The sequence below is a fragment of the Balaenoptera physalus genome (assembly GCF_965194825.1).
Source record: "Balaenoptera physalus genome assembly, chromosome: 13".
Lineage (NCBI taxonomy): Eukaryota > Metazoa > Chordata > Mammalia > Artiodactyla > Balaenopteridae > Balaenoptera > Balaenoptera physalus.
The window spans coordinates 8,166,011-8,193,119 of NC_138892.1; the positions used below are offsets into that span (position 1 = coordinate 8,166,011).

Genomic DNA, 27,109 nt, shown 5'->3' on the forward strand with positions numbered 1-27,109 from the left:
AACTACTGGGTGTAAGACAGGCTACAAGGATGTATTGTACAACATGGGGAATATAGCCAATATTTTGTAATAACTGTAAATGGAGTATAACCTTTAAAAATTGTATTAAAAAAACACAGATACCCCTTCATACCCATTAGGATTGCTATTATTAAAAAAAACAACAACCCAGAATGTCATAGATATGGAGAAATTAGAACCCTTATGAATTGCTGAACACAGTATGGTGGTTCCTCAAAAAATTAAACACAGAATTAACATTTGATCCAGCAATTCCACTTCTGGGTATATATTCAAAATAAATGAAAGTCAGGTCTTAACCAGATATTTTTACTGCAACGTTCACAGCAGAATTATTCACAACAGCTTAAAGATGCAAACAAGCCAAATGACCATCAGTGGATAAATGGATAACAAAACATTGTATATACATACAATGGAATATTATTTAGTCTTAAAAAGGAAGGAAATTCTAATATATGCTACAACACGGATGAATCCCGAAGACATTATGATAAGTGAAATAAGTTAGAAACAAAAGGACAAATATTATATGACTAAACTTACATGAGTTGCCTAGAGTAGTCAAATTCATAGAGACAGAAAGTAGAACAGTGGTTACTAGGGGCTACAAGAAGGGGGAATGAGGAGTTACTCCCTACTGGGCACAGAGTTTCAGCATGAAATCACGAAAAAGTTCTTGAGATGTACAGTCGTGGTGATTGTACAACAATGTGAAAGTATTTAATGACACCAAACTATACACTTAAAATGGCTAAAATGGTAAATTTTATTTTATTTTGTATATATATATTTATTTATTTCACCACAATAAAAACAAAGTATTGCAAGAACTTTCAGGGCAGTACAGTTTGTATTAGCCTGTCAGTATTGATAACAGTGAGATTAAAGGTTTATACTTGGTCTCTGTGAGAGCTGTTACCTAGCAGGAATATGCCAATGAGACCAAAACCCAAAAATCCCTAGCTGAGATTCTATCTGGGGCTCCCTGGTTCCCAGGTGTTCTATACATGCATCTGTGGTTCCTGAGCCACAGAGAAAATGCACCTTGCCCGGTCCTTACTGAGGGAGGACAATAGGAGTCTGCACCCAGCTTCTCTGGACCTGGCTGTGAGACAGCCATTGGGTGTGACAGGTATTCTTACATTAATGCTGTTGCTATACTGTACCCTTCTCCTGTAATAAACTGCAGATTTGTAAGCACTGTCATTTTAGGTCCTACGAATCTTCTTTAACAAACTCTTAACTGCTGCTATTATTGTAGATATGGTAAGGAAAGGAAATAAAATGAATTAATTTATGTTGTTGCAAGGAGAAACAACTAAGATCATGGGTAAAAGATACAAGAGGGATATTTGATTTGCCTTGCAAGGTACTGAGCAAGTCTCTAGACACATTCTGTAAACATCGAAGCAGAAGCTAAATGTCCATGTGCCATGAGAGTACTGCATTGGGTACACAACCTCAAGGTGCCCACTGAACCCTAAGAGCTGAGATTTTTTAATTTGGAAAGAACTTTTTCAGTAGGAGCCATACCTGTGATGTCAGCTTCCCGGCAATCTGCATTCGTTCAATTTCTGCAGGAGATTTGATCAGCCTGAGACGCTGTACCAGCTGCTGCACAGCCCGAACCTTGTTCTTGCTCCTGGCTTTGACCTCTGCCAACTGCTGCATGTAGTCACAGTGGAGCTGAATGTGAGCGGGCCTCATCCAGTCATACCACAGTGTATGTGTCTCAGCTTAAAACAGATTTAAATAAAACAGCAACAAGAAATATCACCTGTCATAATGACTTGAACAAGAGTCAAAACTATAAAATATGTAGTACAGAACTCTAAAGGGTTGAACACAAACTCTCAGGACCGAAGTAAATGAAGGATTGGATCGTAAATCATTGGAAAGGCCATTCCCTGAAAATAGCAAGATATTCTGAGACTGAACACACAGCTTTTTCTGCCCTCAAACTTCAGTGTTTTTAATAAAGATGACAGATGAGACTAAAGCTTTACTCAAGCTTTGATTTTATTATTTAATAACTGTTAAAGAACAATTACGACAATTGTTCTCCACACAACTGAGCTAGAGGCATCATTAAATAACTAAACACAAAAGGACAGAAAAAAGTACTCAGCTCATGACCTTATGGTTAAAAGTGTTCCATCCCTTACAAACAATCTCAGTATTGGTGAAAGGAGCTCTCATAGTTGATAATACATGCTAATCCACACTTACCCAGGAAATCCTTCCTTTTCCATCTGCCATGTATTCTCATTACAGACAACCACAGTTCACCATTTCACTTTAGAGACCCAAGGAAATGGTCAATTTTTGCCTGAGATATAAGATGAGGCTCATTATGAAAATCTTTTCCACTTACATCAGGTCTCTATTTGTTCCTTTCTTTTTTTTCTGACAGAAACCTATGAGTAGGGGGTTCCCTGGTGGCGCAGTGGTTAAGAATCTGCCTGTCAATGCAGGGGACACAGGCTCAAGCCCTGGTCCGGGAAGATCCCACATGCCACGAAGCAACTAAGTCCGTGCGCCACAACTACTGAGCCTGCGCTCTAGAGCCCATGAGCCACAACTACTGAGCCCATGTGCCACAACTACTGGAGCCCGCGTGCCTAGAGCCCATGCTCCGCAACAAGAGAAGCCACCACTATGAGAAGCCCACGCACCGCAACGAAGAGTAGCCCCCGTTCGCCGCAACTAGAGAAAGCCCGCGCGCAGCAACAAAGATCCAACACAGCCAAAAATAAATAAATAAATAAATAAAATAATAATAATAAAAAAGAAACCTATGAGCAGTATTCATGACAATCTAAGTCTGAAGGTTTGTTTATATGTTTTATACAATGGACTTTGGGACTGAAGAGGGAAAAAAATCCTAAAAATTTTGATCAGATATGTATTAGTGGTACAATCTCCTAAATATTTTCACTTTAAAATAAAAGTGATTTTAAATGTAGATTACATGTAAAACTCTAATCTTATTTTCAACAGAAATTTAATTGTTGTAATTTTTAAAAAGTAAAACAACCATGACCATCTGCTGTCAGCTTATAAAATGACAGACCAACCTTTTTAGGTTTTTAAACTTTCAATCTATGATCACTGGAAACAATTTTGAAATTCTCTTTTAGAGACTGACTTCAGAAATGTTTATAAACCTTACAAGAACATCAGACTAAAATTTTACGATCATACTTTTTTTGTCTAAAATCAAGTATTTTCCAACTTGATCATCTATTTTATTTATCAAATTTGGCTCTAAGTGACTTCTGGACACTTCAAAAAATAAAATGCTTACTAGAGCTGTAGATTTGTAAAAATCACTAAGGATAGTTTATAATGCAGTGTACATTCTGAAAAGTTCCAGAAAAGGAATCCCAAAACATTCTGAGCGATCATAATTGCACCAGAATAAACGTAGAGAAAGTGACTATTTCAAGGGGCATGAATTCAACCGTGTACATGAACCACCTGAGAATCTTGTTAAAATGCAGATCCTGATTTAGTAGGTATGGAGTGGGGGCTGCAGATTTTACATTTCCAGCATCTACTATGCATTTGTAATTCTATAATGCATCACCAGGTGATTCTGATGCTGGTGATGAATAAATCATTCTTTGAGAATACTGCCCTTTTTTGAAGAGTTGGCAAAAGCAGTAAGATAAGTAGTAATCAAAGGTCAATAGACTGGTCAGTAATCTTGAAAAGCAGCCCATGCTCATCCTCCACTTTAAAATTCTCTGTCTGGGATTTCAAACTAGAACAGTTAAAAGTCTCTGTGAATGAATAATCCAATGAAGATTTAGCAAATGAATAAATGAAATCTTTAAAGTCTTGTGGAAAAGATTTATATTCTTTTCATGGTGCCCAGGGAAATGCTGCTATGACAATTATTTTAGGAAATGAAGAACTTTGTCTAAACGGGCAAGGAAGGTCTTAGTCCCAATCTGGCCTATGATTTGACTTCTGCTCCCATTTGTTACCTTTCAGTTTTGGTACAAGATGTTGAAATTCTTCCAGCGTATAGGCTTCATCCACTCCAGTTAGAGCTATTGCTCCATCAGTACCAGATCGGGGGCCATCCCAAAGTTCTCGACTGGGATCTCTCTGAGGCACAAAAAGTATGGCCTTGTGTGCTGGTAACTGCTTGCCGGGGAGGCTTTGAAGAACCAGAATGCTATCAGGCTCTTGGAATCCACACAGGTACAGGAAATTGTTGTCTTGGTGGAAAGTATAGGGGATATCATTGCTCATATAGTATGTAGGGTTGGACAGCAGTACCACTGTGTGGTCTGTACCATTCTGCCCTTGTGCTTCCTTGTGGATCAGAGATATTAGTTTGTGTCTGCGAAGTGCATATTCCACCTGGGATAGTCCTGGCGTCACCTCCCCTAGAAATGACAAATAACAGTGATGCTTTGCATTTCTATAGTGCCAAAGTACTTAAGATAGCTTAATATTAGATGGAGACACCCAAGTTCATTTCTTCAATTTATGCCCAATCTCCTCATAGCACATGGCAAATTAAGGAGATAACCCAGGTTTCAAATTTCTATTCCATTGCAAAAATTTGGAAGAAATGATAATTACATGTGGTCCTGCCTGAAAACTGGGATCATGACCCCTTAAGATCTCTTTCAGCTCTTTGGTTCATTCTTTTACTCATTCAATCAAATATTTACTAAACATTATTATATGGAAGGCATTGTTAGGCAAATAATCCAAGTTGCCCTGAAGTTTCAATATACAAGGTGAGGAGAAGGATCACATTTTCTGTGTAAGACTTCCCCAAAAGAATGTAAGCTCCTCGAAGACATAGATTTTTGTCTGTTTGCTCAACGTTATATTCCCAGGGCCTAGAATAACAACTGGAATATAGTAGGCATTTGATAATTGTCAAATGAGCTATAGTATTTTTAGAGTTTAAGGCCAAAAAGCTTTCCCCAATTTCAAGAGCTAGAATAAATTTCTCCTTCTGAATTTCCAAGGCATAATGATATCTTTCTAACAGGGCTTTTCACTTTCTACCTTGTATTAACAGTGAGCTGGGTATACATAACCTCTTTGATGGTCAGAACCATCTTTGTATCCTTCAAAACTCTAGTAATATTATCCACCTCTTGGGGCTGTCATGAGAACCAAATTTGATAAAGCATGTGGTTCTTAAGGATTTGAAGACATCCTAGAAAATCTTTTGAAAGCTATGGATGTATTCTGTTTACTAAACAGCATGTAGGCACATACAAACATTTTTTAAAAAATTTATTTAATTTATTTTATTTTTGGCTGCGTTGGGTCTTCGCTGCTGCACGTGGGCTTTTCTCTAGTTGTGGCGAGCAGCAGGGCTACTCTTCGTTGCGGTGCGCGGGCTTCTCATTGTGGTGGCTTCTCTTGTTGCGGAGCATGGGCTCTCGGCGCGCGGGTTTCAGTAGTTGCGATACGCAGGCTTAGTTGCTCCGCAGCAAGTAGGATCTTCCTGGACCAGGGCTCGAACCCGTGGCCCCTGCATTGGCAGGCGGATTCTTAACCACTGCGCCACCAGGGAAGCCCAAATACAAACTTTTGACATACAATTTCAAGAGTCTCAGATTCCTGTAAGTGCACGCAAAAAACCCATATTAAGAACCCCTGTGGGACCTCCCTGGTGGTCCTGTGGTTAAGAATCTGCCTTCCAATGCAGGGGATGTGGGTTCGATCCCTGGTTGGGGAACTAAGATCCCACATGCTGTGGGGCAACTAAGCCCACAAGCTGCAACTACTGGGCCTGTGCACCACAACTACAGAGCCCATGTGCTCTGGAGCCCGCACGCCACACTAGAGAGAAGCCCTCGCACCACAACTAGAGAGAAGCCTGCATGCCGCAAAGAAGATCCCGTGTGCCGCAACTAAGACACGATGCAGCCAAAAATAAATAAATAAACAAACAAATATATATATATATATAAAAAAAGAAACTTTGTTATGAAGTGTTATGTGTTAGTTCTTTTTTTTTTTTGCTTTTTCTCCTTTTATTTATTTTTTATTTATTTTTTTAACATCTTTATTGGAGTATAATTGTTTTACAATGTTGTGTTAGTTGCTGCTGTGTAACAAAGTGAATCAGCTATATGTATACATATATCCCCATATCTCCTCCCTCTTGCATCTCCCTCCCACCCTCCCTACCCCACCCCTCTAGGGGGACACAAAGCACTGAGCTGATCTCCCTGAGCTATGCAGCTGCTTCCCACTGGCTATTTTACATTTGGTAGTGTATATATGTCCATGCCACTCTCTCACTTTGTCCCAGCTTACCCTTCCCCCTCCCCATGTCCTCAAGTCCATTCTCTAGTAGGTCTGTGTCTTTATTCCCGTCTTGCCCCTAGGTTCTTCATGACCATTTTTTTTTTTTTTTTTAGATTCCATATATATGTGTTAGCATATGGTATTTGTTTTTCCCTTTCTGACTTACTTCACTCTGTATGACAGTCTCTAGGTCCATCCACCTCACTGCAAATAACTCAATTTCGTTTCTTTTTATGGCTGAGTAATATTCCATTGTATATATGTGCCACATCTTCTTTATCCATTCATCTATTGATGGACAATTAGGTTGCTTCCATGTCCTGGCTATTGTAATATGTGTTAGTTCTTAATACTAGTACCTAGCAGACTGCCTGGATGCTAGCCCAGTGATGACTGGGTGAACGCTTCACTTCTGAAATGGAAATTATGCCTGCTTTCACTTTAGGTTCCCAAACAAAAGAACTACTAAAACAATTACTCACAAAAGCTGTATCCCTAACCCTACACTTAACAATAATAATAGTAAAACAACATCTAATGCTTATTGAACGCTTACTACGTGTCTGTACTATTCTAATTATTTACATGTATCAACTTATTTTATCTTTACAATGACTCTGTGATGTGGGGAACTATTATTATTCCCTGTGGTAGCCAGTCTCCACATGCAAGTATGGGAAGATAGCCATGAAACACTGCTGTGTAAGAAAGTTAAATAAGAAGATGGACAATATGTTCTCATTATGTTTAAAAAAAACAAAGGAGAAAAAAAAGAATTTAGAAAAGAATCAGAATTTTTATAGTGGTAACCTATGGAGAGTGACATAAACTGAAATTTTCTATTTAACATGATTTATTATATTATTTGAATTCTGTTTCAATGAATATATACTCTTATAATTAAAGTCCCAAATAAAGAGAAAAAGAGGTTAAAAAAGGGAAATCATGGACAGTCCACTCCATACTCATAACCTACAATGGTTCTTTATTGTCTGTCAGATCAAATTCATACTCTTAAGCCATTTTAACATTTACATTTAAATGTAACATTTTAATGTTCTCTACCAGGTGACTCCAACTTATCTGGCCAACTTTTTTTGGTAACAGCTTTACTGAGATATTTTCATACCATACAATTCGCCCACTTACAAGTGTACAATTCAATGATTTTTGGTAAATTCACAGATTTGTGCAACCATTACCCTAAACAATTTTAGAATATTTCATCACTCCAAAAAGAAATCCCATGCCAATCAATAGTCACTCCCTGTTTCCTCCGAATCCAATCCAGCCCTTGACCACCACTAATCTATTTTCTGCCTCTCTGGGTTTGTCTATAGTACAGATTTCATATAAATGAAATCACACAATATGTGGTCTTTGGTGACTTGGCCAACTTTTTTCTTATCATTCCCCCAATTATTCTGAAATTAATTCCTTCTATATCTTACATAAGTCCAACCTGTTACCTTGCTTACAATGTGTCCCCTTTCTAAAATTTCTTCTCCCCCCAAAGCAATTCCACTCAAGACTTGGAGCTCAATATATGTTTGTTTTTAGACCCTTCTGGTTCAAAAGGCTTTCTTGATTAGCCCAGATCATGTTGATTTGTTCCTTTGAATTACATTTGTTTTAAAGTCAACTATTTCATTTTCATATACACATCTTATAGTTGTGTATAAATGTGATCATACCATACTCTTTCAATAGTTACAACTTTTCCCCCATTTCTTCATTGTTTGAGACCTCACTCCCCTTCCCTCCTTCTACCCACATTAGAACCACCCCCATATTTGTAATTTAGTATGTATCCTTTCCTATTTTTATCAATACTCATATAATCACATACACATATACCTGCATTTAGGGTTTTTTGAGTCACTAGTGTTTTACAAAAATGCGATACCACACAGTCTTGTGTTTATGTTGCCTTTCTAACACAACAATACCTCATAGAAGTCCCTCCCACCAACTCATTTAGCATAGCTTCAACTCATTCTGCTTGATGTCTCCATATGATTTCTTGGCAGAATGTATCATAACTTCCTGATCCATTTCCATACTGGTGGGCATTCATATTATTCATATTGCAGCTTTTTGCTGCAATAATGAACATCTTTGTACGTATATACATAGGGTACTTTTAAATGCCCTATGTACTGTTGCTTTTATTTCTGTGGGATAGTCCCAGGAGAGAAATTAGTGGATCAAAGTCCTTCGAGTTTTCTCAGTACTCACGTTCAGTACATGCAACTCAGCTGTTTATGATTACTTTGGAACTGTCTAGTTGTTTTACCTATGCATAGTTTATCTCTCCAGAAAATTCTGTAGTTGTATCCCATTAATAATTTTTTATTTAATTTTTATTTACCTACAATAGAAAAATCTACATTTTTATTAAAGAAATTGGTAAGAAACAAAAGAGAAAAATAAGAGAGGGCCTTATAGGCCAGGCAAAGCAACAGAGTTGGTCCTAGAAGAGCTCACATCACATTTCTTTCTCTGAGGACTGAGTTGGCTAAGAGTCCCCTAGGGCTCTAGCGCAGAATACCGAACTTTGTACCAGAGCCCAAGAACAGCTTAACTATTTATCTCCCTGATAATTATTCATGTTAAGTCTGCCACTGTTACTCAATATTGGAAATTTCCTAATTTACCCAAGCAGCAAATACTCTTTTCTAAAAGCAGAGGCTGGTTATAATTGGTGGATTATCCAACTTTTCCTTTTTGTCATTTTACTTGGTCCCTATCCTGTGCTTTGCTTTTGGTCATTTCCCAGCTATGGTCCATGTAATAAAACTAAACTTAAAAAATCAATTCATTGTGTTTTTAAAAAAACTTTGGAAATAAGAAGAAAATTCACAATATTAATGATCTTAATTAATCAATGTGTTATCTCTCATTTTCATTAATAACAGAGTATACATATACGTATATTAGGAAGTAACTTCTGAAAAAAAGATAAAATTATTTAAAAATCAAAGCAGGATTGCAAAACCATCTTTTACGCCCTTCAAAGCATTCCTCGTTGCTGAATCTAATTTCATACAAAAGACTATATGAGAAATATTTACTTAAAACACTGACTACATTTTCCCAAGCTTACTAATTGTAAACACTATAGAGTGACCATTAACTATATGCTTCCAAACTTCTGAAATTTCAAAGAACTCTTCGTCACAACAGAAAAATTATCCAAGGAAAAACTCACCTTATCAACTGAAGGAGGGAAAAAAAGTGTGATAAAGCAATGAACTTCAACCCTAGAGGTAAACCTGGCAGTTGTTACGGCCTTTGATCATAGAACTAAACATTACAGTCAATCTAGCCTGAATTTTTTCAGATAAAACTGTATCTGAATAGACATTCTCGTAACTTTGTCAAATTGTAAAGTATTAAGAAGCAAAGTCAGTATTTTATCATGTGGAGTCAATTAAGGATAGAAGGGCTACTCTAACAAGTTATTTAATCAATCAAATGCCTAGATGCCACAATCTCGACTCTGTAAATAGCAAAGTCTCACAATCAATCCTGAGACTGTGCAGCCAAGAAGAAAAGCTCTTCCAGGACATCTAGGATTGGGCCTCTCAAAAGAATAAGAAAAATGTTCTTCATATTTTATCAGCCAGGCAGAAAACCCAGAGAGGAAAAGTTTTATGAAGACTGAAAATGGATGGAAAGATGCAAGTCTTTGCTACAATCTAGGTATGTATTTTAATTATTTCCTGAAACTAACTAGGTTAGGATTTTAACGTGGCCTGAAGCAGTGTCCTTGAATTCTGTTTAATATTAGGTAGTTTTTATTGTATATAAGGAAGTAGTGCATAAAATGATCTATTACTATATAGTTGGAAAATGGGGGTAAAGAAAAAGCTAATAAACATTTCCTTTATAAAGTAAAACACAGACCTCTCTGAAAAAATGAAATGACCAAATAAATAATTAAAAAAATACTCTCAATGGATTTTATTTGCAAATACTGAGCAAAACAAGCCAGACAGAAAGGGTCATACTGTATGATTCCACTTACATGAAACTCAAGAACAGGAAAAACAATCATGTTGATTGAAACTAGAGCAGTGGTTAAGGATGGAGGTGGGGACTGACTAGAAGGGTATGAGGGGACTTTCTGGGGTGACGGAAATGCTCTATATCTTGAATGGGGTATGGGTTATATTGGTGTACCTTTGTCAAAACTCACTGGATTGCATATTTAAGATCTGCACAATTCACCTAATGTAAATTTTACCACATTAAAAAAAAAAAGTACAGCTGGCCCTCCATATCCATAGGTTCTGCATCTGGGGATTCAACCAACCACAGATCAAAAATATTTGGGAAAAAAATTCCAGAAAGTCACAAAAAGCAAAACTTCAATTTGCTGTGCATGAGCAACTATTTACATTGTATTTGGTATTATAAGTAATCTAGAGATGGTTTATAGTATATGGGAGGATGTGCATGGATTGCAGTCATATACTATGCCATTTTATGTAAGGGACTTGAGCATCTGCAGATTTTGGCATCTGAGAGGGTCCTGGAACCAATCCCCTAAGGATACCAAGGGATGACTATACCACTCTCTAAAGCTGAAATAACTTTTACACCAAGACTTCTCTCACTTGAATTTCTTCTTACCAAAAATATTATAGCAAAAAAAAGACTTAAAAAGAAATTCCCATATAGTATTCTTTGGCATGGGTGTTATGTGCTGTTTTGTGGTTAAGTGTGGACTCAGACTTTTGTTGAGTTGGAATTCTGGCTTAACAACCTACTGAGTGACTTGGGGAGAGCTACCAAACTGTTCTGTGCCTGTGTCCTCATCTGTAAAGTGGAGATAATAATAGCACCCACTTCACAAAGTTGTCAGGAGGATTTAATAAGTTAATGAAATACTTAGAACAGTTAGCACTATATAAATATTAGTTATAATTATTACCACAATAAATAATTTACACTTGAAGAGGTTGTCATCCTGGTAATACAAAGCCAGGTAGGATCTTGAAAGAGTAAAATTTATAGGGATGACCATTATCCCTATCAAAGTAATTATTTACATGAAAGCCCTGAATTATCTAGTTTTCTCACACAATGACAAGAATGAGTTTCGAGTGATTCAGGAGCTTTTTATTATTCAGTTTTTTAGAAGATTCCTGATTCTTTCCTGGGGTAGATTCTTGCTAATCTTTACCTCAGAGAATTTCTTGATATGAATGAGAAATATGCACAAAGGTTAAAGTGAGAAATAGACAAGTCATATATTTTTAATGTACCAGTATTTAAACCACATGAAAATTATTACATTTCAAAATTTTCTTTCTTCTCTCAGTAATAAAAAGAGAAATATTCTATAACTCTGCACTGGATGGCAATTTATGGCATTTCTATAAGCTAGTTATCAGTATAATGGTACCTTGAAATAAGTAGTCAACATGTATCATACATACGGGTTAAATATACATTTATTCACCTATAAACTTATATATGTAAAGACTCCAGTCTTTACTCTGCATTAAAATCTAATTCAGAAGATGAAGATGAGAGGAAATTGTATGATCAATATGAATATACACTATTTTTAAAATTCCATAGGTACAAAGGGAGTGAGAAAAGAAAATACATTACTTCATAAAAACAGGTCGACTTCATGGTGAAATATCTATGGAAAAAGTAGGCCTAAATTTTAAAACTCTAGAATACAAAACTTTAGATTACTACTCTGCTTATCAGGTGAAATCTATAAAATGTGTTTTGAAATGGCCAGATAAATGTGAAGTCATCATTCAGTAAATGTTTGATGGTGGTGATTTAAGAACTGAGTGTTTGGGGATGAGGACACCAGATAGGCATGGGGAGGGCACACTCTGCTTCAAAACATGGCCTGTGGCTTAAGATCTAGCTTGTCTTCCTAAGTTGGTAGGCATCTCATGCACCCAAGCGGAGTGAGTGAGTACCCATTAGGCCAGAGGTGTGCATCAGAAACACCCAGGGAGCTCTTCAAAACTCACAGTCTAAGCCCTTCCCTTGAGATTCTGATTCAGCAAGTCTATGGGATCCTGGCTTGTATGTATATTTTGAAAAAGCTCACCCAATGGTCTAGGCAGATTCAAACCACTTTCAATTTCTGTCATTTCTTGGACATATATTTTAATCTTTTAAATAGTACAAAAATCTCACCCCATCAAAATAAATCTTTATCTTTTAGATTTATTAAAGTCAACCATATTTAACAAAATTTAAAACAAACCAAAAAAATACACCCCTTGCTTAAGGCAGAACTACAGCTAAACTATCACTAAACTAAAGATGGATACCTAACTGATTTTAAAACTTTTAAGGGAAGATAATTTGGGAATTATTATCTATAACCCACTCTAGAACCAATCTTTTCATCATTTTAAATATTATACTTGACAATAACTATACAGTCTCAGCCACTGTTTTGATGATAAGGGACAAAAAAGCGTATGGTAAAAGCATTCCCTCAAATTGTGACCCACACAATTTGATTATTTCCCAATGAATCTATTCACTGCTGTAGTTGAAAGAAAACCAAGAAGTGGTTCTGGATACGTCAGACAAGTCATTTTGACAAGCCTAACTCTTTGCATAGCCCTTTCTTAAGCTCCAAACTATATCACATATTCCAAAATTAATTCTGCTTAGGAACATAAAAATGTTAGAAATATAGGTTTTTGGAAATAATGCTTAATTAGGCACTAATTCTTCCTATTTCCTGGAAGGGAGCTGTTTATGGAGCTGAACACCTTGCAATGTCAGGGAACTACGTAAGTGTCTTTCTTATACAGATACTATAAAAAGTAGATTCATGGTTCATAATAGTATATAGCTCAGAATGCCACCTGCCTTCCTATATGGAATCACTTTTCTTCCTGGGTGATAATAAGTGGAGGGCATATTAATGATCAAGGAGGATGAACTGACATTTTCTGTTTCTACAGACATGGTCCTTAACACAGAGATGGCAATGTCATAGAAAGAAGAAATAGTCTACAACGCTCAGATTTCTTTAAGCAAAGGATAAGTTTTAAAAATCACTAAGAGGACTTGGGGGAGTGAATCTGACTCTTTATATCCATCTAAAGCAGTAGTAAGCACAGCCAGCACAGAACTCCTTTATCTCCCGTGTCATTCTGCTGAATACCTTCCAAGTTACTGTTGCTTCAGGAAACTTGGGTAGGTATGGCCGAAAGAAATCCAGGGAAATTCAAAATTCAGAAGGTGTTGACCCAGTAATTTCACCTCTAAGAATTTTTTTTTTTGTCTGCGCCACACCTTGCAGGATCTTAGTTCCTTGACCAGGGATTGAACCCAGGCCACCGCAGTGAAAGCACCGAGTCTTAACCACTGGACTGCCACGGAATTCCCACTAAGAATTTATTTTAAGGAAATAGTTGATCAGTATATAGAGTGTGTATACATGTACACACAATTCTAAATAAGAAATAAGTCTAGAAAGATACATATACTAAAATCTCAATAGTGGTTATCCCTGAATGGTGGGATTATGAGTAATTTTTCTTTAAAAAAATCATGCTTATCTGTATTCTCTAATTTGTCTATCATATATATGGAACTTGTATAATAATTAGGAAAGGGACTGAGATATTTTCCAAAAGTTTAAAGTACTGGCAAGTATTGGGGAAATATGCCAAACATGAAACCTTTTGGAGCAAACCACATAATAGAAACACACTTTTAAACCCCAAACTTACAAACTGACCTTGGCTTTGTAAAAGAGATTTTAAAAAAAGTATTAAATGCCTCTTAATTTTTAATAATTGACTCTTCCTCCACCCCACAATTATTTTAACACTTCTGTAAGTTTTGCTTCTCTACGTGGAGAAAGATAAGTGATTAACACTTTGGATATTGTATATCTGGTGGTTTCTTTAACACTGATAATTCTCTTTTAAAATTCTATCTACTTCTATCCCTTCTCACTTACCCCAATCCCTATCGTACAGGAGAATAAAAATTATGATAGGTATTCCTTTTCCCCCATAGTTTATATGAACATATGTATATATATGAACTTTGTATGTATTTATTTATATTCACTTTTTACATAGTTAACATGCACATAACACAAATAACAGTCTAGATACAGAGGCCATCATCTTGACAATATGATTACTAGTTTCAAAGCCTGGAAAATGCAGCTCACCATGTAAAAGTATCTCACCACGAGAAATCAGTAATTTTCAAAGCTGGTAAAACTTAGTATTAAATTGAAGCTACAGGTAGGTTGATTGGATGGAGAAATACTTAAATTAATACCAACTGTATTGCTATTAAGCTTACCTTACAGCTTTGAAAAACTCTGATTTCCTGTGTGTTTCAGTGGTGAGCTGCATTTCCTGAGTCTCAGCCGACTTCCCAGCAGGAATTCCAGTCAGATGAAGAATCAGCAAAAGGAAGCCCTCACTGAGAGACACACTGGTATCATTCACTGAGTGGAGACAGTGAAAGAGCAACATATTTCCAAAGGCAATTTACATTATTAATATATATGCTTACACAGTAAATACAGACTTAACTTCCCATGGCAGAAGCAACAATTAATCTCCCTTGAAAACCTGACTGCTTTTTCTACAAAGCATTTGGTTTTACCCTGCCTACCTCTTTGGGATGATATTCATTCATCATAGTTCATCCCTTAACTGTCTTTTTAAAAAAACAAAACAAAACAAAAAACCTTAGGTATGAATTTGAACAACAGTGATGACACATCTTCCAGCAGCAACACTGGAATCTTAAAGCAGAAAAAAAAAATCAGTGAAGTAAACCTCTATCAACTTTTTGCAGCACGTTTTATCACATGTTATCACTTCTCAAAGCTGTGACAATCACATCTGGAAATCTTGTGTAACCTATATAAAAATATTTTTCTTAATATTGAAATGAGCATTTAATGCTTTCAAGAAAAATGTTTCCTAAAATGTCTTTAACACAGTAGTTCACAAGGAATCAATAGTTAGAACACAGTCCTAGACACCATGTTTTAGAAAGTAACAGAACTTTTCTTTAAAAACATCTTGAAATACATACTTTTCACTGATACTTCTGAATTATAAGGCTAATCGTATTTATTGCTCTAGATGGTGCTGTCTATACAGTACTATTAGCCACATGTAGCTGTTTAAATTTAAATTAATTAAAATAAAATTAAAAAAAGTTTAGTTCCTCAGTTGCACTAGCAACATTTTAAGTGTACAGCCACTTGTGCATAGTGGCTACTGTATTGGACAGCACAGCTCTAGAACATTCCCACTGCTGCAAAAATTCTATTGGATAGCACAGTTCTAGACAAAGCGCCTAAAGAGAGAGACAGTCATTACAGTTAAAAGGCCTTACCTGGTCTGAGGAGGTGTGGGTGTGTAAAGGGGCTGGGCTGGCCTAAGTATCGGTTTGGAATCCCCCTCTCTGGGATGGGCTGCAGGGAGTACCTTCGCTGTGAACATGAGATGCATCCTGAAGGAGAGATAAAGAGGATAAAATGGAACAGTGTATCTAGAAAGTCCCCACAGTATATACACATTTATCTACCTCCAGCAGTAGGATGCTTTAGAAAAATGCAAATTAGTATCTCCTTCAGTATTTATATGGCCCTTCCTTTGGGCCAGCCAGAGCCTGTGTTGGGCCTTAGGGATACAGAAATAAGATTATCTTTACCTGGAGTGACTTTAGTCTACTGGAATATAATAGAGGTATACATACATACAATACGATTAACATATGAATAGGAGCTATGGGAACAGAAGAAAGACAACAAACAAAAGCAGGGGAGGGGGTAGGAAGTATTTCACTGAGCTATGTTATGCTGTGTCCTAAAATTCAGAAAAATAGAATTAACATTTTTATTGAGAATATGTGAAGTTTGAGAAAATATGCACATCCTATCTCATTTAATCTTGGAATGTTAGAGCTAGTGAAATAATGTCTGAAAAATGCTTAATCATATTTAGCCCATAAGAAGCAATATTATTAGCATTGATTCAGCAAGATTTATTAAGTGTGTGATTGGCACATGCTGGGAAAGACACAAGAATAACACAAGGCTATTTGTCCTGGTCTGCAAAGAACATACAGTCTAGTGGAGGTGAGACAGAGTAGTAATACTACATGGTGAACGCAGTGGTGGATTCATACACAAGGTTTCTGAGAGCACAAAAACTAACACAACGCTGTGGGACGGGTACAATGACGATAGGACACAGTGCTCTGGGGAACAGAGAAGCACACAAAAGGCGCTTGTGTGGGACTGCAGAAGTAGGTGATGTCTACTCTGAGTAGGAATTAGTCAAGTGCAAGTGACAAGGGGAGCTGAAGGTATCATGAATGAGATTATGAAAGGGAAGGCATAAAGCACCACATTCACATGTGCGCATGCGTGCGTATAGAGGGAAAAGGGATAAAAAGAGAATTTCAGGTCGGTGCTGCTGCTGCTGAGAGAGGAAAAGATCAGCAAGGTAAGGATCAGACCGTTGAAGGCTTTGTACGCCAAACTAAGGAATTCGATTTTTAACTGTTACGTGAGGCAGGCATTATCATCGCCTTGTTTTTTTTTTTTTTACAAATAAGGAATCAGACTCAGAGAAGTAATTTGTGCAATGTTACACAGTTAGTACTAGGGAAGCTGGGATTCAAACTCAGTTTTATTTAACTTCAAAATCTTTGCTCTTATCCCTCCACTCTGCCACTCAGTAAGTCTTCTCTGCTAAATCCCAACAATACAATTAGTACCGTACAATCTCCCTGTGAACATACAATCACTACAACAGCAAAACGTGGTAAGTCTGGATCAAGTTAAAGGTTTTAGTAGGGATTATAAAGTATGAATGACAGCGTATGCATTTGGAGAGTTAAGAAGTCTTAAACATTAACTTTGAATTAAATTTACAGAGGGTTATTGAGAAAAATTATAGCTTCTTGTATGATTAAAAAGACAGAGAAAATGGTACAGGTTTCCAGGCAGTATGAAAATACAGTTAAGAATAGTGGGGGATTCCCTGGTGGCGCAGTCGTTAAGAATTCGCCTGCCAATGCAGGGGACATGGGTTCGAGCCCTGGCCTGAGAAGATCCCACATGCCGTGGAGCAACTGAGCCCGTGCGCCACAACTACTGAGCCTGTGCTCTAGAGCCTGCGAGCCACAACTACTGAAGCCCGCACGCCTAGAGCCCGTGCTCCGCAACAAGAGAAGCCACCACAATGAGAAGCCGGCTCACTGCAATGAAGAGTAGCCCCCGCTCGCCGCAGCTAGAGAAAGCCCGCGCCCAGCAACAAAGATCCAACTCAGCCAAAAATAAATAAATAAATTTTTAAAAAACAACAAAAAAAAACTTAAAAAAAAAAAGAATAGTGGAAAATGAGAAAAAGGACAAAATATTAAACAAGTATTTCCTGGAATCTGTCTTTAGAAAATGTACAGAATACATATTAAGGAATATGCCCAGTCTACATAGGTTGAAAGCTTAACAAAGATGAGGCAAGCAATTTACAAAAATACAGAGAAACTTGCTAAGTGACACCACAGGGAAGCAATCAACAAAGTCCAGACTGTGACAGACACTACCAGACAAACTCAGCTTTTTCCACATAAAGTCCAAGGCAGGTAGGGGTGGTAAGATATGGAAGGGGGAATCTATAGATTAAGAAAGCCTTAAAAGACATTATCAATCAACTGTAATATGTGAACCTTAACTGGATCCCGATTCAAGCAACAAACTGTAAAACAAATACATTATTACACTTATGAGATCACTGGAAATTGGAAGTGATTGCATATTTGATGGTATTATGGAAGTAACATTTGTTTTAACGTGTGATAATGGTGTTGTGATTATGTTAAAAAGGAAGAAACTTATCTTTTAGAGATATAAATTGAAATATTTACAGATGAAGTGATATGATCTCAGGTTTGTCTCAAAATAATATGGGGGTGAGGTGGATTGCGGAGAGGATGAATAGAGATTTGAATGAAACAAGACTGGCCATGAGTTGATAATTATTGAAGCTGGGTGATGGGTACATCAGAGTTCATTATACTACTCTACTTGTGTATATGTTTGAAATTTTCCATGATAAAGAAGTTGAAAAAAAAAGAAAGAAGAAGCGACCATAGAGAAAAATGAAGGAAATAAGTATGCACTGCGGAAGGCAATCTAAGACAAAGAATTAAAGGCAGCATGGTATAGCAGAAAAAAGTGCTAGTTCTAGTTTAGTTCTACTATCTACGTGATCTTGCCATGTTACATAACTCCTCTGCACTTATTTCTTCACCTGTGAAATAAAGTCTTTATATTAGGTAGTGGCTTTCAAATTTTTAAAACCAAGACCCACAGTAAGAAATATATTTTACACAGTAACCTAGTATAAACAGACATATATATGTATAATGTACATAGAAATTTCACTAAATACTATTCTTTCTGTGACTGTTATTTTTGCTGCCCTATTCCATTAAAAATAAGCTTGCCTCAGTGCACTAAAATGATTTTATTACTGCAATGTCTTGAATGGTGGCCCCCAGAAGATACGTCCACATCCTAATCTCCAGAACCTGTGACTGTTAATTTGGAAAAAGGGTTTTTGCAGATGTAATTAAGGAACTTGAGATGAACGGATCATCCTGCATTATCCGGGTTGATCCTAAATCCAATGACATGTGTCCTTGTAAGAGAAATGCACAGGGAGAATTGAGACAGAAGAGGAGGAAGCAATGTAACCATGGAGGCAGAAACAGGAGAGATGTGGCCACAAGCCAAGGAATATGTATAGCCACCAGAAGCTGGAAGGTGGGAAGAACGGACTCTCTCCTAGTGCCCCTGGAAGGAGTGTAGCCCTGCTGACACATGATCTTGGGCTTCTGGCCTCTAGAACTGTGAGACAATACATTTCTGTTGTTTTAAGCAGACATGTTCGTGGTAATTTGTTACAGTAGCCTCAGGACTAATACAATGACTTACTAAGGTTGAAATAAATATGTCAAGTGCTTGAATATTTTTTCATAGTTCACAAATTCTTCATTTTTTCAAACCAAAACATGGAACAACTGAGAAGTAAGTTATTAAAGCTCAGTAACCCAAAGGTCATATTATGCAAGGGGCATGCTGTGGCCATAAACAACAGGTCCCACTGGTTTATAAGGCACTCTTTGAGGCTTCCAGGAAAATATAGGGGAAACAGTCCAGAGGGCTAAGGATGGTCTGGTATGACTCTGGACTAGCTCTGTTTGGAAGGTCTAGTCCCTACCCCAACCCCATAACACCATAATGCAGCCCTCCCTGACATAAGCTTGTAACTCTGCTTGTCATATAATCAGTATCCTAATATCTCCTAGCAGTGGTCCATGGTAATAACATTGTCTTCAATGTAAAAATGTGCCTATCTGCAGTCACTGCCTCTACCACCATCACCAGCAGAGCCTAAGCTGAGAGGAAACCACGGTTCTCACGACCCCGAGCACCCCTTTCCAACCATCTGTTACAACATGGTGGATTACTATGAAGTTCTAGAATTGCAGAGATATACTTCACCTGAGGACATTAAAAAGGCTTATTGAAAAGTGGCACTTAAATGGCACCCTGATAAAAATCCAGAAAATAAAGAAGCCGAGAGAAAATTCAAAGAAGTAGCTGAGGCATATGAGGTGTTATCAAATGATGAAAAACGGGACATTTATGATAATATGGCAAAGAAGGATTAAATGGTGGAGGCAGAAGTCATTTTGATGAATCTTCTGAGTATGGCTTCACATTCCGTAAGCCAGATGATGTCTTTAAGAAATTTTTCGTAAAAGGGACCCGTTATCATTTCATTTCTTTACAGACTTGCTTGAAGACCTTTTAAATAATCCAAAAGCTCCTATGGAAGCAGAAACAGAGGTGAAAGATCCTTTTTCTCTACATCCAGTGAATATCCAGCTTTCGAGATTTTCTTCATATGATACAGGATATATACCATGTGGTTCACTGGGCCATGAGGGCCTTAATTCATTCTCTTCCCTGACATTTGACAACAGTGGGATGGGCAACTACATATCTGTTACAACTTCAGGTAAAATTGTTAATGGCAGAAATACCAATACAAAGAGAATTATTGAGAATGATCAAGAAAGAGACGAAGACGATGGTGAGTTGAAGTCCTTTCTTTTAAATGGTATGGCAGATGGAGAGAGCTTTGCTGAGGAATGCAATTGGAGAAGATGGTCATTCAACAATTATTCACCAAAGTCCTGCAGCCCCAAACATGTATCTCAATATACTTTTGCAACTGGAATCCCTCTATTTTCTCAGCAGGATTCAAAGAAGGTGGTAAGCTTTGTGCAGTGGCAGTATCGTAGCCAATGAGGTTTATCCGAGGCGCGATTATTGCTAATTGAAAACTTTTCCCAAAGAAGGTGGTAAGAGGAAAAAAAAGAAGCATAAAGAGGTACAGAAGAAGTCAACTAAAAGGAATCATTAAATTGACTCTTCAGACACATTATGTTCATATAACATTTGAACACAACTCTTTATGTGTTTCTTTTTTTTAAATTTAATTTTATTTATATTTTTATACAGCGGGTTCTTATTAGTTATCCATTTTATACATATTAGTGTATATATGTCAATCCAATTCATCACACCATCTTTGTGTGTTTCTGTTAGAGTTTTGCAGATAATATTTGTTTAATACCACACTAAGATTATGTTTTTAACGTATTTAGCAGGACTGTAAACATCTGATGGGTGGCTGTTTGGATTAGGTATGTTAGAAAAAGATGAATTTGTGGTAGCAGTGGTATTAAGAATTTAGAGGGCTTCCCTGGTGGCGCAGTGGTTGAGAATCTGCCTGCCAATGCAGGGGACACGGGTTCGAGCCCTGGTCTGGGAAGATCCCACATGCCACGGAGCAACTGGGCCCGTGAGCCACAATTACTGAGCCTGCGTGTCTGGAGCCTGTGCTCCGCAACAAGAGAGGCCGCGATGGTGAGAGGCCCGCACACCGCGATGAAGAGTGGTCCCCACTTGCCGCAACTAGAGAAAGCCCTCGCACAGAAACGAAGACCCAACACAGTCATAAATAAATAAATAAATAAATAAAAGAACGTGAATTTCTTAAAAAAAAAAAGAATTTAGAAAACAGCAAAGATTAATGAGTTTTGAAATTTTAGCTAAGGTAGCCAGGAAAAAGATCTAAATGAAATGAAGGAGTTAGCCATGTGGATATTTGGTCAAAGAAGATTCCAGGCAGCAGGACTAGCAAGTGAAATGTCCCTAAAGCAGGCTGTGTAAGGTGTGTTTGAGGAACATGGAGATCAGTGTGGCCAGTTATGAGAGCAAGTAGATGAAGTAAGAAAGGTAACAGAAGACCAGATTATGCAGGGACTGCTAGATCACAGTATGAACTATGTTATAATTGTCAGACAGGAAGCCAATGGAGGCTTTGAGCAGAAGAGTGACATAATCTGACATACTTAAACAGGCCTAGGCTGGTTGCCATCACTTAAACAGGCCTATGCTGGTTGCCGTCATTAAAAACAGACTCTAAGTAAGCAGGGGTAAAAGCAGGGAAATGCAGGCTACTGCCACAATCCAGGCCAGAGACTGCAGTAGCTTGGCCAGGGTGGTGGAGGCGGTGGTGGTAAAGAGAGATCAGACTCTGGATATATTCTAAAGGTAGGGCCAAACGGAATTTGCTGACAGACTGGATGTGGGGTATGACAGAAGTCAGGATTTTTGGCCTTAGCAACTGAAAGAAGAGAAGTGCCATTAATCTGAGATAGGCCTGGAGGTGTTAAATTTTGGATGTGCTACATTCAAGGTACCCGAATCTATTAAGCAACAAAAAAAGAATTTCCTATGTTGACTTGCATCCTGCATGTTCCCTGTCATTGAATTCTTCCTTTTTTTTAAACAAAAAGATCTTATTGATCATATTAATCTTTTATCTTAGAAATATAATTACTATAAATTTTAATGTGACTAAAAGATGGGAGCAAATAATCTATAGCACTTAAAACCCAATCACCTTTCGAAAAACATAGTTCAGTGATATATAGCAATGCAACAAATTTGGAAACCAGAAAAAATTCTAGGATCTACTATTTTTAAATGACTGCTAGAATAAAGCGTGAGCTCTTGTTTTGTTTGATTTTTAGTTGGTAGGTGGGTGGGAAGGAAAGTTCATTTATTCTACAGGAGAGACTGGGGACAATTAGCATTTAATGCTTATTTGCAGAAAATAAAATCATAAAAGCTCAGAGTATTTTAAATGCTACCTATATAAAATGTGACATTTAGTAGAATTTATTTGTTACACATGTGGGACTAATCAGACTTAAGAAAAAAATGCAATTTTTCAACAAAAGCAAAAACCAGTGTCTCTGAAAATTTGAGAATGTAATAACATGCCCGCTGGTCATTTTTTATTTTATTCTTAACAGATAACTAAAAATTCAGATGTAATCTTATTCAATAGCTTAAAATTATTCGTTTCCTACTGCCTAGAGGAAAAAGCTCAATGTTGCTTAACATAATATACAAGGCACTCCACGAGCCAGCCACCAGCTTTCTTCCCAACTTGACTTTCTATCATGTGTCTTCTTACACATCTCATGCTTGAGCCCAACTTTTCCCAAACTGTGTTCAAAGGGATACCAGTTCAAGACTCACCAGAGAAAAAGGGCTCCATGGTCAAATACATTTTGCAAATTAATGCCAAAGACATTTCCCTCTTAGAGACTTGGAAATAGTCTATTATGAGCACTATAAAATGCAGCATTCCCCATACTTATTTGACCACAGAACCCTTTTGGTGTAACAGCTATTAACATGCCCAGCAACATATTTCAAAAAAGCTCCAGGCTTATTAATGATGCAAAGCTTTGTACCAGTCATTCTGCTTCAGAGTTCTGGGCCTTTGCATTTATTCTCTGCCAGGATGGCTCCATCACTCTAGTTGGCTTGGTAAATTCAAGCCTTCTTTCAAGTCTCAACTCTCCTAACCTTTGACGTCACGCCCACATTTCCTCTTTGCCCCTCTCTGCCCCCAGAAAATATCAACCCTTTTTCCTTCTCCCCACAAGTATGTTACATTACAATTACTTGCTTTTTCGTCCGTCTCGCATGATGGCAGAAACTTTTTTTGTGTGCTTAGTTCTCCTATGTGGTGCTCAATTAATGTTAATAGAATTAACTGCAAACAGGCTTTTAAAAATTATTTGCTACTTATTCTTTAATATTTTCAATATTTCCCTTCCTCATCTCACACTTATATTTAAATGATCTAGTCTTTTAAAATATAAAACTTACTTATGCATCATTAATGCTTTATTTTGCTTTTTCTCAAATGACTAGGTGTTAATAACTATATCACAACTAATGAAATCACACTCTTAATTAGCCAAAGCATTTTCACTTTAGGAATGCATGACTTTCGTAGAATAGGAAGTTACCTATGGTACTCAACACCCTGTTCCCAAAGCCTTCCTAAGGAAAAGCAACCAAGAGCACCACAGAATTCCAAGTTCTATTTACGAACATCTAAAGTTGGTGGAATTTTCAAATTCTAAAACTTCACAAAATCCCAGAATAACATACTTACAACCCATTATTGCCTTTCTTGAGCTCCCATGTCACTTGAGTCAAGACTCTATTACCATCCTTTGCTATATATATTCTCATTTATTTGTTGCTTCTCTATCATCTGACTAGACTGTAACTCCAGGGGAGTGGAGATTCACCCACAATGACTACTAACTCAAAAGTTACTGAATGAAGATACATTCTTTCTGGCTCAATAAAAAGGTCAAAAAGGACTTTACTAAGCAGAGTAAGACCTAGCAGAGGTATAACAGAAAAAGGACTAGATGGCAATCATACAACTAACATTCCTGACTTGCTACTTGTGATACTGTCTTAGTTTCAGTTCCCCATCAGTAAAATGATATTTGCTCTAATTACTGGACTTGTGAAGGTCCAAGGAGATCATTCATTCATTCAAAAAGCCTATATATGTATATTATGATGTTAATATGAGAGGTGGTTAAATTTACTTATTCCACTGAAGCAAAATGAAGCATAATGACTACATTTTTCCAGGACACTGGTGTGTATAATCCAGTACCTAGCCCTACATCTTGATTAATCAGGTTTTACACAAAGCCTCAACAAATGGAAAAAAAGTTACAAGCAAAGAATGGTTCCAGCTCTAAACCATAAGTTATGGCCTCTGTGATCAAGACTGACTAACAGCGTATCTATTCACCTACTCCCATGGAGAGGGACAGCTTTCTGGAGCTTAACTGTTAGAAGCAAAGAGCAAGTTCTGTGCACTGAACAATGATTACTTTTTATTTTTACTTTTTAGAGTAAGGCTCCTAAGTCGATATAATTACCATTCCATTTTCAATAAATTCAGGTATACCAACATAAGAAACACATGTCAAGACGTAACTTTGGTGTCAAATACCATATGCTCCGGCTCACACACTGTTCACCTATCGGCCCCCAAAACTAAAATATGATCCAATGGCAGATCTGCCTGAAAGACGATTCATCTTTCACCGATCAAGCTTCATGTTCATCGCATTAATTGCTCGCGACAGAATACACCCTAAAAAACTGCCCCCCCCATTCCTGGACTACTCTATCTTGCCTTTTCTTTTTTTTTTACACTTTCTTTTTTTTTTGAATTTTTGAATTTTATTTATTTTTTTATACAGCAGGCTCTTATTAGTCATCAATTTTATGCACATCAGTGTATACATGTCAATTCCAATCGCCCAATTCATCACACCACCATCCCCCCCACGCCGCGGCTTTCCCCCCTTGGTGTCCATACGTTTGTTCTCTACGTCTGTGTCTCAACTTCTGCCCTGCAAACCGGTTCATCTGTACCATTTTTCTAGGCTCCACATATATGCGTTAATATACGATATTTGTTTTTCTCTTTCTGACTTACTATCTTGCCTTTTCGAGCAAGGCTTTCAGACATAAAAAGCCTCAGGAGTATTTCCAAACATTACCTCTTCTGAGAGGAACTACTCAAAGATCTGTAGTACTAAACATGTGTTTCTTGTACATTCTGCAGCCAGCTCTCACGTCTACTCTGAAAACACGAAAATCCGACTGTAGGTTAACCTAACAGAAACAAGAGCTACGTGATGTGAGACACTGTGTCACCTGGGCAAGTGTGATAACTGACACAACTTCCATGAGTCCGAGTTACTTTGAAGACAGCCCCTCTGGGAAGACAGCACACCCTTTTCTTTCTGCAGTCATTTCAACCTCTCAGAATACCTCAACTGCAAAGAGAACCCCGGGCCCACCCTTTTCCAGGGGCAGCGGGTAGAGGAGAAATCCAAAGAGCGCACAGAGGGTTTGGGAGTGGAGACCCCAGGAGAAGAGTCCGCTAAAGCAGGGGTCGCCTCAGACCAACCTGGACCCCTCTGGTGCGCCTCAGGCTTCTCAGAGCAAGCCCCGAAGGAGACACTGTGAGAGTCTAACCTGAGAGACTGCGGGCGCTTGCTACCGAGGGAACAAGCTTAGTTGCCGAGAGCAGCCAAGGCATAACCGCCACGCTTGCGCTTCAGGAAGGAAACGCGGAAAACTGCCGAAGAAGCCGCGGCCGCTAGGGTTGAGTCGCCCGGAAACCAGGCCAGGTGTCCCTCCCCTTCCGGCCGGCGCTGCTCGCCGGGCTTTCCTCCCACAGGGGCGCAGAATGTTGACGTCACGCCCGGAGCTGTGACCGCCGCTCCGGCCGGAGGGCCGTTTTGGCGTCATGACGCCGTGTTCCATTTAACGGCCACAATCACAGAATATTCTATTCTAAATGACTCCCCGCAGGGGCTGACAGCTCCCGCCTCCTTGAAAGCAACGGATAGGAGGTTGATCCATCTAGAGCACTGGTTCTGAGTGAAGATAAGAATGCGTGCATGGAGAGGCAGGCACCAGCACGAACAGCCACACTTCTAGAAGATTCTAGCCAGTGCGCAGCGCAGCGGTGGAGGAGTAGGAATGAACGGGCGAAGGACCCGGGGTCACGAGACCGTTGGGTGGGCGGAGCCAGTGGCCGGGGAGGTTCTAGTCTGTTCTGCCTGGCAGCAGCCGCCCCCTTTACGCGGTCACGCTGCGCTAGCGCCCGGGCTTGGGATCGGGCTGCAGCCTACGCTGCGCCGCCGCCTCCTGCTGCCTCCCACCGCCTCCTGCTGCCTCCCGCCGCCTCCGGACCATGGACCCCCGCAAAGTGAGCGAGCTTCGAGCCTTCGTGAAAATGTGCAAGCAGGACCCGAGCGTTCTGCACACCGAGGAAATGCGCTTCCTGAGGGAGTGGGTGGAGAGGTGAGACCCGGGCCTGAGGGCCGATGGGGGAGGGAACAGGGACAGCGGGAGGGGGAGCTGGGCCGAGCTGGGCCCGAGCTGGCGCGGGGCGGAGGAACCTGGAGCTCGGCGGCGAGTCTCGGTCCCTGGCGGCGACCTCGAGGGGCTAGTGGAGGATCGGGAAGCTTAGATGGTTCAGAGGCAGGGAAGGAAAAGGCAGAGCTGGGTTCCCTGCATTCTGAGGTCGCCAGGGGTGTGTCTTCGGCGAAATACGGAGATGCAGATGGTTGCGGGCAGTAGGGCACCGTAGGCGTGAGGGGGAGGGGTGAAAGCGGCAAGACTTGGCTTTCGCGTGGAGTTGTTTTTCTTGAAACCTCTGGTGTCCTGCTGAGGTGGCAGTGACACGAAGCAGCTCCTTTACGCACTGTGCCTTTAAAAAGTGGTGTGATAATGTGGAAGTTA

General features: G+C 38.7%; 3 protein-coding genes across 3 annotated transcripts in view; 2 read left to right on the forward strand and 1 right to left on the reverse strand.

Annotated features, from left to right (window-relative positions):
• XPNPEP3 (X-prolyl aminopeptidase 3) overlaps window positions 1–26,237 on the reverse strand; it is a 62,509-nt gene extending 36,272 nt beyond the window's left edge. The window contains exons 1-4 of the mRNA XM_082420617.1: window positions 25,835–26,237; window positions 15,697–15,813; window positions 4,017–4,424; window positions 1,558–1,760 (exon numbers count right to left, since the gene is read on the reverse strand). Coding sequence (XP_082276743.1) covers window positions 1,558–1,760; window positions 4,017–4,424; window positions 15,697–15,813; window positions 25,835–25,898 — 792 coding nt within the window. The 5' untranslated portion in view covers window positions 25,899–26,237. The remainder of the gene's footprint in view (window positions 1–1,557; window positions 1,761–4,016; window positions 4,425–15,696; window positions 15,814–25,834) is intronic.
• On the forward strand, window positions 15,821–21,135 carry DNAJB7 (DnaJ heat shock protein family (Hsp40) member B7). The gene is given in 8 exon segments (XM_082420758.1): window positions 15,821–19,902; window positions 19,906–20,026; window positions 20,029–20,120; window positions 20,126–20,207; window positions 20,210–20,264; window positions 20,266–20,617; window positions 20,620–20,653; window positions 20,743–21,135. Coding segments are annotated over 8 exon segments (870 nt in total). The 5' UTR covers window positions 15,821–19,833; the 3' UTR covers window positions 20,808–21,135.
• Window positions 26,238–26,403: 166 nt separating the features above from the next.
• The window catches only part of ST13 (ST13 Hsp70 interacting protein), a 28,833-nt gene continuing 28,127 nt past the window's right edge, over window positions 26,404–27,109 (forward strand). The window contains exon 1 of the mRNA XM_082420670.1: window positions 26,404–26,668. Within this exon, the coding sequence (XP_082276796.1) occupies window positions 26,559–26,668 (110 nt within the window). The 5' untranslated portion in view covers window positions 26,404–26,558. The remainder of the gene's footprint in view (window positions 26,669–27,109) is intronic.